This window comes from Ictidomys tridecemlineatus, chromosome 5 (genome assembly GCF_052094955.1).
Source record: "Ictidomys tridecemlineatus isolate mIctTri1 chromosome 5, mIctTri1.hap1, whole genome shotgun sequence".
Taxonomy (NCBI): domain Eukaryota; kingdom Metazoa; phylum Chordata; class Mammalia; order Rodentia; family Sciuridae; genus Ictidomys; species Ictidomys tridecemlineatus.
In genome coordinates, this window is record NC_135481.1 from 29986141 (window position 1) to 29999275 (window position 13135).

Genomic DNA, 13135 nt, shown 5'->3' on the forward strand with positions numbered 1-13135 from the left:
AACCCATTAATTCTTATAATTCCTTTGTAGATCCTTTTGGATTTTCTCTATACATAATTATCTATGAGTAGTGAGTACTATTAGTTCATTTTTTATAACACTCATGTTTCATATTATTTTCTTTTTTTAACTGAAATATCTAGGACCTCTAGTATAGTATTGAATAAAAGTGCTGATAAAAGTTATCTTTTTCTGAGGCTGGGGTTGCATAAAAATAAAATAAAGGTATTGTGTTCACCTGTAATAGTTAATATTAAAAAAAGAAAATAGTTATCTTTTTCTTATTTTTTATTTCAAAGAGATACCTTATACTATGTCACCATAAGTAAGTATATGTAAGGTATTTATTGTAGATATTCTTTTTCAGATAAAGGAAGTTTCCTTTTACTTGTAGTTTGTTTGTAGTTTTTTGAGGGGGGAATTGAACTCAGGGGAACTTGACCACTAAGCCACATTCCCAGCTCTATTTTGTATTTTATTTAGAGACAGGGTCTCACTGAGTTGCTTAGTGCCTCACTTATTATTTTTTATCATAATCTTTTAATAAGGTGAAATACATGGACTGATTTTCAAGTGTTAAACAAACATTGGATTTCTGGAATAATCTCAACTTGATTATAGTGTATTATATTCTTGGATTCTGTTTGCTCTTGTTTTAAGATTTATGAGAGATCTATGTGTTGGAGTGAGATTTGCCCCCCCCTCCGCTTTTTTTGGTACTGGAGAATTGAACCCAGGGACGCCACTAGTGAGCTACATCCCCAGCTCTTTTTACTTTTTATTTTGAGACAGGGTCTCACTAAGTTGCTTGGGGCTTGGCTAAGTTGCTGAGGGTGGCCTCGAATTTGTGATCCTCCTGCCTCAGTCTCCGTACATGCTGAGATTACAGGTGTATGCCACGACACCTGGCTTTTTCTTTTTTGAGAAGCCAATTTAATCCTTAGAGATTGTCTTTGGGGTTTTCTTGGCAGTGTGGAAGTGCTTCTGAGCTGACTTTTCATAGAGCTGTTTTAAAAAAAGCTTTAGCATTTGCTTACTGTAGGTTCTTACCAGAGAAAACAGACATAATCAGAACACAGATAACGTTCTACCAACTATCTATGTCTGTTCACTTCTCTACTATGTATCTGTATATTCTGCCTTGCCTTATTTTACCAAAGATGGACTCTGTGCTTTTACATAGGGCCAATTCTTTCGCAAATATATATATATATATATATATATATATATATATATATATACTAGATCTTATTTGCTTGTTTACTTAGGGACATCATTATTAGTTAACTCTTCTATTTTCAAATCTGTTTTCCCTTCTCTCCTAGGTCATTTAATTAGCCTGTGTTGTAAACTGAATGTTTGTAACTCCCCAAATTCATACACTGAAATGCTAACCCCCAGTTTGATGGTGTTAGGAAATGGAGACTTTGGGAGGTACTTTGGGTTAGATAAGGTCACAAGAATGGATGTGTTAGGATTAGTGCCCTTACAAGAAGAGATAAGCAAGCTTGCTTTTTCTGCCATGTGAGGGTACAGTGAGAGGATGGTCACCTACAAGACAGGAAGAGAGCCCTCACCAGAACCCAATCAGGCTGACACCCTGATCTTGGACTCTTAGCTTCCAGAGCTATGAGGAAATAACTTTTTGTTGCCTAAGCCACCCCAGTGTTCCTTTTTTTGTCTGTTTGTTTGTTTTTTGTTATGGCAGCCCAAGCTGACTCATACAGCGTGGTATACCAAATGTGCTATAATTGTGTTCATTGTAGAATAAATAAATAACAATAACTCGTGGCTTTCCCTCCCAGCTTCTGCCACAGTTCCCTGTCTTCCTTGTAAAATCTAGAAAGTGTTGCTGTCTGCCACAGTTCCCTGTCTTCCTTGTAAAATCTAGAAAGTGTTGCTGTCTGCCACAGTTCCCTGTCTTCCTTGTAAAATCTAGAAAGTGTTGCTGTCTGCTTGTGTTGAGCCCTCCCACCATCACTTTCTGAAACTGTCTCATGAGACTTCCTATTACTGAATCCTGTGGTTAATTCTTACTAAACCTATCAGCATAATTTAACTTGGTTGGTTATTTCCACCTTCTTTTAAAGCCTTACTTTTGTTTAGAGAAGTTTTAGATTCCTAGCAAAATTGAGAGGAAGGTATAGAGAAATCTTATATACGCTCCACTCCCAAACAGCATCTTCAAATAGAGTGGTACATTTGTTGTTAATGATGCACCTACATTGATGAATCATTACCACTTAAAGTCAGTACTTATATTACACTCTTGGTGTGTACATTCTGTGGGTTTGGAAAACTATAATGACATATATCTATTACAATGTCATATTGAATATTTTCAGTGCCTGAGAAATCCTGTGTTTCTCTTTTTAATTGTGGCTGCCTTTCCTGTTTTTTTTTTTTGGTGTCACAGTCTCTATTTTAAATGTTGGGGTACCTAGGACTCATTTCTTGGACCTCTCCTCTCTCTATACTCTTTATTCTTGGAGATCTTGTCTTATGGTTTCAGATGCCACTTAATTGCCATTTTTATATGCTGATGACATTCAAATTTATATCTTTCGGCTGTATTTCTCCTCTAATTTTCACTCCCCTCACCTTGAATTATTCCTCTGATGGCTCTAACTTCAGAATATATCTACATTCTACTCACTTTGACATTATAATCTGGTTGAAGTCATCATTTATCACTCATATATTTTGTTTTTAAATATATTTTAGTTGTCAGTGGACCTTTATTTTATTTATTGATACATGGTGGTGAGAATCTAACTCAGTGCCTCACATATGCTAGGCAAGCACTCTGCCACTGAGCCACAACCCCAGCCCTTATCACTTGTATTTTTACATTATTTAAAAAAAATTTCTTTTTGGTGGTGGTACAGGGGATTGACACTTGGAATGCTCTATCATTGAGCTATATCTCCATTCCTTTTTATTTTGTATTTTGAGACAGAGTCTCAGTAGGTTGTCCAGGGTGGCCTCAATCTTATGATTCTTCTGCCTCAGCTTCCTGAGTCACTAGGATTATATGTGTTCACCATTGTGCTTGGCTTATATATTAAAATTTTCATTACAGTATTTTTCCAGTTTTTGCTTTCTTCTTGTAATTTGAAACCGACTGGTGGAGTAATCTTTTAAAAATGGAAGTCAGATCATGTCACTCTTCTGTTAAAAACCGTCAAAAGGTTTCTCATTTTATTCCTGAAAATCCTGAGTCTTCATGATGGCCTATCAGGCCTTATATGTACTAGGTCCCCCATCACACCTTTGACCATATCTCTGGTTATTTTCTCCCTTGTATGCTGGACTCCATTCAAACCTCATTGTTGTCCCTAAACAGGGTAAGGATGTTCCCATCTCAGAGTTTTAAACTTGTTGTTTTCTTGGCTTATAAAACTCTCTTTCCCCAGAGATCAGCATGGCTTTCCCCCGATAATTATCACCTGAGTGTGGTTCTCCCTAAGCACCTCTTTTAAAATTTTACTGTATCTTACTCTGCTCTATTCTTTTTGCTTGTCTAACATTTATAGGTAGGAGTCTTTATTAGTTTTCTTTTATCGTGTAACAAATGACCACAAACTTAGCAGTTTAAAATCAAATGTCAGGCTGGGGCTGTAGCTCAGCGGCAGAGTGCTTGCCTTGCATGCATGGGGCACTGGGTTCGATCTTCAGCACCACATAAAAATAAACAAATAAAATAAAGGCATGCTGTCCACCTACAACTACAAAACAAAAAAACCCCACCCAAATGTCTATTAGCTCCTGTAGATTAGGAGTCCTGGATGGTTTATTTAGAAGCTTCTGATCAGGGAGGATCGGAAAGGTAAATAAAAATGTCAGGGCTGAGTTTTCATCTGGTGGCTTGACTAGGAAATAATTAATTTTCAAGCTCACTCAGGTTTTTGTTGGAATTTATTTCTGTGCAGCTGCATGACCAAGGGGTTTGCTTTTTGACTACTGTTTGCAGGCTTTCTAGTTTAGAATTCTTTTAACTTTTTAAAACATGTATTTTAATATGTATATTGTTTAATGTATTTTATCATAGAACTGACCAAAGAGAAGATATTTCAGAATTCTCTAGGATAGGGGCTCGGTGGCAGATCCCTGGGTTTTGATACCTAGTACACATTCCTCCTCTGCCCTCTATCCCCCAAACTAGTCACCTACACTTGTAAGATGTATGAGAATCTTTGATAGTTGTTCCTATATCATGATAGTCTCTCCCTCATTTCTCTTTCTCTATAGATGTGTGTGTGTGTGTGTGTGTGTGTGTGTGTAAGAGAAATGATAGTACATTTTTAGAGGAAAAACTAATTTGGAATTGTACCTGAAATTAACCTTAATTCACACATATAACAAATATTCTTTTGAATTTTGCCATATATCCTGAACTGTTCATGATGAATATGACAGGTAAGGTTCCTGTCCTTGTAAAAATTACCTTCTAATGAAGAAAGAAAGACAGGAAAAACATCAAGTATTAAAGAGTGGTATCCAGGAAATTAAGACAGGATGATGTAGTAGTGCAACTGGGTTTCTGTTAGAATAGACAGTCTTTATAGGAAGGTTTTTTGTTCAGGGAACATCAAGTATGAAAAGTATGAATTATCTGATGTTGAAATTAGCAGGGATTTTTTTTCGGGAGCAGAGGGAGTACTGGGGATTGAACCCAGAGGTGTTTTATCACTGAGCTATATCCCTAGTCCTACTAAGTTGCTGAGGCTGGCCTTAATTTTGAGATCTTCCTGCCTCAGCCTTTCTGCTGCTGGGATGATAGGTGTGTTCCATTATGCCTAGCAGGAATAAGTGGAGATTATTGCAGAACAACAGAATGTTATAGTGGCTAGAAGAGAATTTAAGATACATCCAGGTTAAGATGTCAAATATGAAGGTTCTTTTTTAGAGAGACAGGAGTTTGCTGGAAAAGTCAAGATTAGAGATGTGGAGTTTGAATTCATGAGCAAAAGGTGGTGTTTAAAGTTACAGGCCCGGTGAAATTAACTAGAGAGACAGTTTATAATAGAGAATGGGACTCAGGATCAAATCCTTCAAGCATTAAGTAGGAAAAAAGGGGGAGAAGCCTACAAAGAATTCTGAGAAAGAGTGGCCATGCAGTAGAAAGAAAACTAGGAAAATGTGACATTAGAAAAGTCAAGAAATACAAAAGAGGGCCGGGGTTGTGGCTCAGTGATAGAGTGCTTGCCTAGCGTGTGTGAAGCACTGGGTTTGATCCCCAGCATCACATAAAAAATAAAAAAAAATAAATAAATGTATTGTGTCCATCTAAAACTAAAATATATATATATTTAAAAAAAGAAGAAATACAAAAGACTCAAGAAGGAGGAATAGTCAAATCTATCAAATGGCCTAGAACACATGATAGAACAGTTTGAATGTGTGTACGTAGTCTAGTCCTAACAGTGCATAATTAAAATATAAGCTTAAGGAAACTCAAAATCATATGATTTTGTGATTTTAGCTATCACAGAAGAAGCTGTAGTTTTTAGAGATAAAGTCTACTTCTCTGCCCCTCCACTTGGGTAGGACCCAAGTTAGTACCTTCTTAGATCTAGACCCTTAGTGTACTCTCTTAAATGGACCCTCCTATAATCCACTCTTCTCACAGAAGTTAGTTGATCATACCACTCCCTTGTTCATAGTTCTTTAATGACTCATATTTGCTCATAAGATGAAGATTACAAGTTCTTACCCTGGTCTGTGAGGTTCTTCTGTATAATCCGGCCCTCTCCACCTTAACATCTACTACAGTGATGTCCTTTCAGGGCTTTGAATTTGCCAAGCTCTTTGCTGCTTTCAAGGCCTTTAGTGTTCCATTCTCTCTGTTTAGGGAACACTCATCCTTCCCTGTTCATCTTCTAAGCATTCTCCCATTCTTTTTTTGGTATTGGGGATTGAATCCAAGAATGCTTTCCACTGAGCTATATATCCTCAGCCCCTGCTCTCTTTTTAAATTTTTTTAAAATTTTGAAACAGGGTCTTGCTGAGTTGCTTAAGGCTTTGCTAAGTTGCTGAGACTGGCCTCGAACTCGCCATCCTCCTGGTTCAGCCCTCCAGTTAACTAGAGATTATAGGTGTGCACCACTGGCTGTGTCCTTCCATTCTTGATGTAACCTCTGACTGTGGTAGGCCGCCATGTCATGTGACCAGCATTTTTCCTCTCCTGATTGGTTGAGGCACTGTCGGTCACTTTCAGTGATCTGACCACTTTTAAGTGGCTGTAGATGGTAGCCTAGCCCCGATTTTGAGAGTAATAAAAAAAAAAAATGTAGCAAATGTTTGTTCTTCATGCATAGGCATGTCTTCCTACAGCCCCATGGGTTGAGCTGTGCTCACCTGTTCCTTTGTGATATTAATCCTTTGCCCTGTTTGAGATAGAATGTTCCATGGAAACACCCTTTGTGTGTCCCCTTCTCTTACTCTGCCTTTGGGTGTGGCCTTCCTAGATGTCAGTCAACCTGCTGACTGCAGGCATCATGAAGCTAGACTCAGCCCCCTGAAACCTGACTCCTTGCCTCATTAGAATGGCTTTTCCTCAACAAAGGGTCAGCAGGGGTTTGCGCTCTCTATTTTTCTGTGGACCCTTAAGGTCAGAGGTGCCATCACAGGACCCCCAAAGAAAAAGGTATCTCTGTCTCTTATGTGGTTATTTTGTGCAGCCCAGTTCCCCTGGAGTGATCCTGAGTGTTTTAGTCATGAAGAATGCGACATCTGACCTCCCAGATGGGGTCAAATCTCCCAATTAAATGATTTTCTAGTTTCCTCTATTTTTTATCTGTAGAATTTATTTCATTTATAAATGAAATGATAATGTGTGTCCCTATTAAGTGTTGTCTTTCCTTCTAAAAAATATATTTTATTGTCCCTGTCTCCATCCCTGCCCCAACTTTATCTCCAGCAGTTCAGCCTGCATTTAATAAATATTTGTTGTCTGAATGAATCTTGTAACTTATTCTGTAGTTGTACAGGTAGTTAATACCATACCATTATAACCCATTTGTGTACTACAGGTTGATTTTGATTTGAAGTAAAAAAATGGCCTGAAAACCTTTGAATTTCCTAGGGTGACATTTGGCTCTTTTATAAATCTGTATCTGGATGTGAACAAATGCAGTAAAATAATTGGTTCTTATGAAATATATTTTAAAAGGCATGTAATTGGATTGAATTATAAGTATGTTTGGGATGGGGAGTTTATTTCAGTGGTAGAGCCTTTGCCTAGTATGTGCAAGGCCCTTGGTTTGATCTCTAGCACTGTCAAAAGAAAAAAAAAGAAAAGAAAGAAAGAAAAAAAAGAATAGTATACTGATACAAATTTTGTGATTTTTAACCCCTCCCTAGAAGAACTGTTAAATACCCACAAAAAATATTGTTTATTTTCAAGATTCTTCCTTTTCTGTTAATGATTTCCTTCCCATTGTTTTCATGTTTCTAATTATCTCTCTTTGCTTACCCTAATATGTGATTGTTTTCTTTACCTGTAACAACTGAGTAAACACTGGGATTATTTTAGGGTCTATGGTCTTTAGATAGAGTCCCTTAATACTTAAAAAACTACTCAAGACATATGTAAGATAATCATTATTCATTGTCTGAACATCTGTTTGAACTCTCATCCCTAATGAATCTAAAGGATGCCTTTGTACTTCCAACAGAGATAAATAATAATACTGAAAGTACATTCCTCTTAAATGGAGCAATTAGGCTTTAAGCTTCTTAATGTGGTTCCTCTCCAGTTTGTGTACTCCAGTATCTTCTTTGAACTTTTATTGCACACAGACTTAGAAGTAGATCATGGAGGATTTTTTTTTTCATTGTTTAAATCATCTTGCTCTAGGCATCTTATGTTCAGTGCTCTTAAGAGCTAAGTATTTCATAATTCTTATGGAAAGATAAGAATCCTTCATTGGTAAGAATCCTCTGAGGGTTGAATAGATGTGTTTTGGGTTTAAAGAGTTTATTTCCTCATGATTTTGAAAAGATACCACATCTAATTAAGCTTCTCTTGATAAAAAGAACAGAAATTAACTTCAGAATGTTGGGCAGTTTTTGCTACAGCCCCGTCTGTTTTGCTTCTGTTAATAAAGCTAAGTTTGTCTGACTTCATAAAACAGATGGTAACCATGTGGATCTCTCACTAGAAGGCATTTTCTACCACCTCTGCTAGACATGACAGGATTTCAATTTAGGAGTTATGGGACCCAAATCCAATTACTTTCAGAATTTTTGGTACTATAGTTCATTGAATACTTTTGTTGATATGGTCCAATTTAAAAAAAAAATAAATGTGAGGAGTTATATTTTTCTTGGGGTTAAGAGTATTTGGAATTTTTTTTCTGAGCTTAAAATAAAATCTTACTTATTAAAGAACTGTTTCTCCCCACAACTCATATCTGACTAAATTTTGTCATTTATTTTTTTTAATTATCTATTTATTTATTTATTTTATTTTTAATTTTTTTATTGGTTGTTCAAAACATTACAAAGCTCTTGACATATCATATTTCATACATTTGATTCAAGTGGGTTATGAACTCCCATTTTTACCCAGTATACAGATTGACTAAATCCTTAGTTCAAGAATTGGTTTCTTTAGTTTATTTGCTAGGAAGTGTTCTTGAAATTCTGTTTGTTTATGTTCATAAAGTTTATATCTCTGGACATTTTATATGTAACAATTTGGTTAATTTGTAAAAATTTTCAGGTAATTTAAAATATTCTAATTTGTTTATTAGAAGATTGTGTCTTTGAGTGAAAACCTGAGCTTTCCAAGACCTAGAGTGAGATTTGAGGGGGGTGATTTAGCAGGAAAGAGGATAGGGCCACAGGTTTTCCAGAAGCTTTTTTTATGAGAATGCTGTTCCCAGATTCATTGTTTCATTTATTTAAGAATTTACATAGCAACCTCTTTTCCCATTTCAAAATGGAAATCTTTCGTATTTTTAGCATAGGATGGATTTAATATAAAAATGTGGAAAAATGAAGTTTTCCTGCCATAGTATGTAACCCCCAATTAAAAAAATATTATTATTTTCTATTTAATATATATCTTTAAAAACTTTTTAATGACTTTGCAAGTAATACAGCCTCAAATTAGGTCATGTTTGGCTGGGGATGTGGCTAAAGCGGTAGCGTGCTGGCCTGGCATGCTTGCGGCCTGGGTTCGATCCTCAGCACCACATACCAACAAAGATGTTGTGTCCGCCGAGAACTAAAAAAAAAATATATATATATATATTAAAAATTCTCTCTCTCTCTCTCTCTCTCTCTCTCTCTCCTCTCTCTCTCTCTTTAAAAAAATATTAAAAAAAAATTAGGTCATGTTCTTAAAACTTAATTTCTTTCACTGGATGCTTCAACCATTAGAGACATTTCTTTATTCATATAATCATTAAAAGCTGTGTATTTCCTTTAACCACTGTTACGTAACTGCAGCTCCCATGTATTCTTATGTTGTGCTTCATTTTCATTTAGTTGAACTTATTTCATTCAGTTCTAATATTTCAACATATTAAAAATATTCCTTATGAATTAGAAGAAGTGTTTAGTTTTTAAATATCTGGGATTTTTTAAAGATCTCTTTCTGTTATTGAATACTCATTTAATTCTGTTGTGGTTTTAGAGTTTCAGGCAGTAACATGAAAGTGGGGCTGCTTCATTTGAGGGAGAGTCCGTGGAAATGGGAGAAGGTACTAGAGTACCCCCTGCTTGTGGAGTTCTTTTCCTTTGTCACTTCTGGGGCAGTCTCAGGTACAACTAGGGTTTTTGAGGTACATAGTCTGTAAATTGGTTACTAGAAAATGATGCTAAGATGAGGAAGATAACATAGAGGAAAACACCTGGTACAGTGTTAGGTGATTGTTTCAAAGTAGGTACTGAAAAAGCTTTATTGTATGATTAAAATATCCAAACAAGTGAGACATTAATAGAAACATAACATTTCTTTAATGCAGTATAAATTGAGACTACCAGGGGAGGAAAAAACATAGATTTGCCTAACCCAGATGAAAATATTTGTATCTATATATGCTTTTCAGAAATATTTAATTCCAGTGTTTCTTAAGAGGTTGATATTTTTGTATAAATGATGATATTTATTATTTTCTTTAATGTACTTTTCACTGTCCAGGATAAAGTATTGTAAAGCAGGTAGTTTCTATTAAAGAAGATACAATTACTTAGGTCTATAACAAATAGTCAGAACTAAGTAAAATGATAAAATTAATACCTATACCTTTAAATATTTTAAATAGGTATAGAAATGATTCTTGACAGCTTCCTGAATGCTTTCTCATCATTTAGAGTAGGGATCAGAAAACTATTGGCCTATGCAATAAGAATGTTTTTTACATTTTAAAGAGTTGTAAGAGTAAAACGACGAATAATCTGTTTTGCAGATGTAGTGACCCACAAAACCTAACTTATTTATTATCTGTCTGGCCCTTTAGAGAAAAAGTTTTCTGATTCCTAATTTAGAGCAGAAAGTAATTCGTATTTAAGAATTTCACCCTTCTTCTGCCTCTAAGGTGTCTTTGGTTTCCTGTCTTTGAACATGAAAGATTTGGATTTGGAGAAGTCTGGAGCCAACTTGCTCTCTTATGCTCAGAATCAATTATCCCACATAGAAAGAAAAACCAACAAAACAGTTTCACCTTTTGAGAATTCAAAAAGGAAAGGATAATAATAGTGACTGATAAGATAACATGGCATATTTCTTAGCCATTTTGAACTTATCTAAGAAGATACCATCAAAATCTTTCAGTGACTCATGGATCTTGAAAAAGGAAAAATTGGTATCAGTCTCTATTTCAAAAACTCCATTAAGGGTTGGGGTTGTGGCTCAGTGGTAGAATGCTCGCCTAGCATGCACAAGGCACCGAGTTCAATCCTCAGCACCACATAAATGTAAAATAAAGATATTGTATCCACCTAAAGCTTAAGAATAAATATTTTTTAAAAACTCCATTATGCAGAGAAGATTGCTAATGAACAAATTGTTCCTTTGTTTTTCAAGAATTGTGTTCTTTAGATCATTTTAGGTTTGTTTTTATATAATACATAGGTTTACACATTAGTTTTTAGACCTATCTTAAGTTTTTAGAGATGTCTTAAGTTTTTAAAGTTTATACTTCTTAAATTTTGATTTGTGTATGTGCAAATTAATTTTATATTGATGTCTGATATTTTGCAGGATGACTGTCTTTTGAAAGTATGGTATCCTATGACTGGTTGGAAGTCTTCAATTATTCCTCAGGATCACCATGAAGTGAAAAGGAGACAGACTTCTACTCAATTTTCCTTTGTTTATTTGGCACATCCCCGGGCAGTGACAGGTTTTTCATGGCGTAAAACTAGCAAGTATATGCCCAGGTTAGATAAATTTAACATATTTTTATATCTTTATAAACATAATGAAAATAAAATCCTTTTACTGTGCTGACATGGTTGCTCAACAGAATAGACACTGGAGTCAAGTTGTCTCAGTTCAGGGCCTGCTATTATCACTAGCTTTATGAGCTTGTGACTTTATGCTTTTGAGCTCTTTATGCTTCAGTTTTTCTTTCTATAGGATAAATTTAGTTTATCTAAAAACTAAATTTATCTCTGAGATACCACCTCAGAGAGTTATTGTGAGACGAAATGTGTTTGTGTGTGTGAAGTACCTAGTATGTGCCTGGGAAATGTTAGCTGGTATTGTGAGTAATAACTGTCATACTAGAAGATTCTAAGATTTATATGAATGTAGTAGGAAAACACACAATGAGGGCAAATAAAGCATAGTCATAAGCTGTCAATAATACATGTGGTGATAATGTATACAGTAAATAAAATGTATTTTTTTAATTTTAATTTTTATTTTATCTTAGGGCTATCAACAGAACTTTCTCAGAGAATTTTTCTTATAGGGGGCTTTACTAGGAATTGAACCCAGGAGTACTTTACCACTGAACCACATCCTCAGCATTTTTTATTTTTATTTTTGAGACATAGTCTCACTAAGTTACTTAAGGCCTCTATGAGTTGCTGAGGCTGGCCTTAAACTTGCAATCCTACTGCCTCAGCCTCCTGAGTTGTTGGAATTACAGGCATGTGCCACCATGCTCAGCCTTTTCAAAGAATTTTTTTATTGTTGTTGATATTCCACTGTAAATATCTGTTTTTTTCCCCTAATGTCAATCAGAAGATGCTGCCTTTTTTTTTGAGATGATGTCTTGCTGTGCTACCCAAGCTGGTCTTGAACTTCTGGGCTCCAGTGATTCTCCTGACTCAGACTCCCAAGTGCTGGGATTATAGGTTTATAACACCATGCCAGGATTCAAAGTATTTTCTATTACATCAATGCTCAATATCCATGGGACATTGTTTCTGGGACCTCTCACAGATACTAAAATCTGTAGATGCTCAAGTACTTTATATAAAATGGTATAAATTTTTCATCTAACCTACATAATCTTCCTATATACTTTAAACCATCTCTAGATTACTTATAATACCTAGTACAATGCAAATGCTATGTAAATAGTTTGTTATACTCTATAATTTAAGGACTAAGGACAGGAAAAATGTCTGTACATACTCAGTACAGATGCAGTGTTTTCCTCCACAAATATTTCCAATCTGCTGTTGAAAATCCATAGATACAGATTCATGGACATGAAGGGCCAACTGTGTAAATTTTCTCTTATTGTTTTGACATCTCTTAAAGGTACTTATAAATAGTTACAAAACAAGTTATACATATGATTCTTGTATTGTATATACAGATCTAAGAAAGCTGTTTGACATTCAGAATCTTACATAGACATTTGTTTCCTCCATGAAGTAGGGTTATTTCACTTGCTGAATGAGAATAGCATACATTATAGAGATGCTTAGGAAAAGAAAACAAGGGAAATGTATATATTTTTGGACTTTAAATTTAAATATTCTTCTATTTAAATTATTCACATATCTTGAAGACACTTGTAATATACTTTTTTGACTGAACTAGATTCTGTATAAACATTTTTTGAAAGGAAAATAATTTTTTCTCTCATAGTAAGCAGTTACTTCAACTGCTTGGTGCTATGATATTTTTACTGAATTTAATAGACATTGGTTTATAGTTTGT

The 13135-nt window shown here is 35.1% G+C and overlaps 1 protein-coding gene across 9 annotated transcripts in view; it reads left to right on the forward strand.

Moving 5' to 3' along the window:
• Positions 1 to 13135, forward strand: part of Dmxl2 (Dmx like 2) — a 152677-nt gene that overhangs the window by 40828 nt on the left and 98714 nt on the right. For all 9 annotated transcript variants that reach the window (XM_078049610.1, XM_005316570.4, XM_005316568.5 and 6 more), the window contains exon 7: positions 11216 to 11394. In XM_078049610.1, the coding sequence (XP_077905736.1) occupies positions 11216 to 11394 (179 nt within the window). The remainder of the gene's footprint in view (positions 1 to 11215; positions 11395 to 13135) is intronic.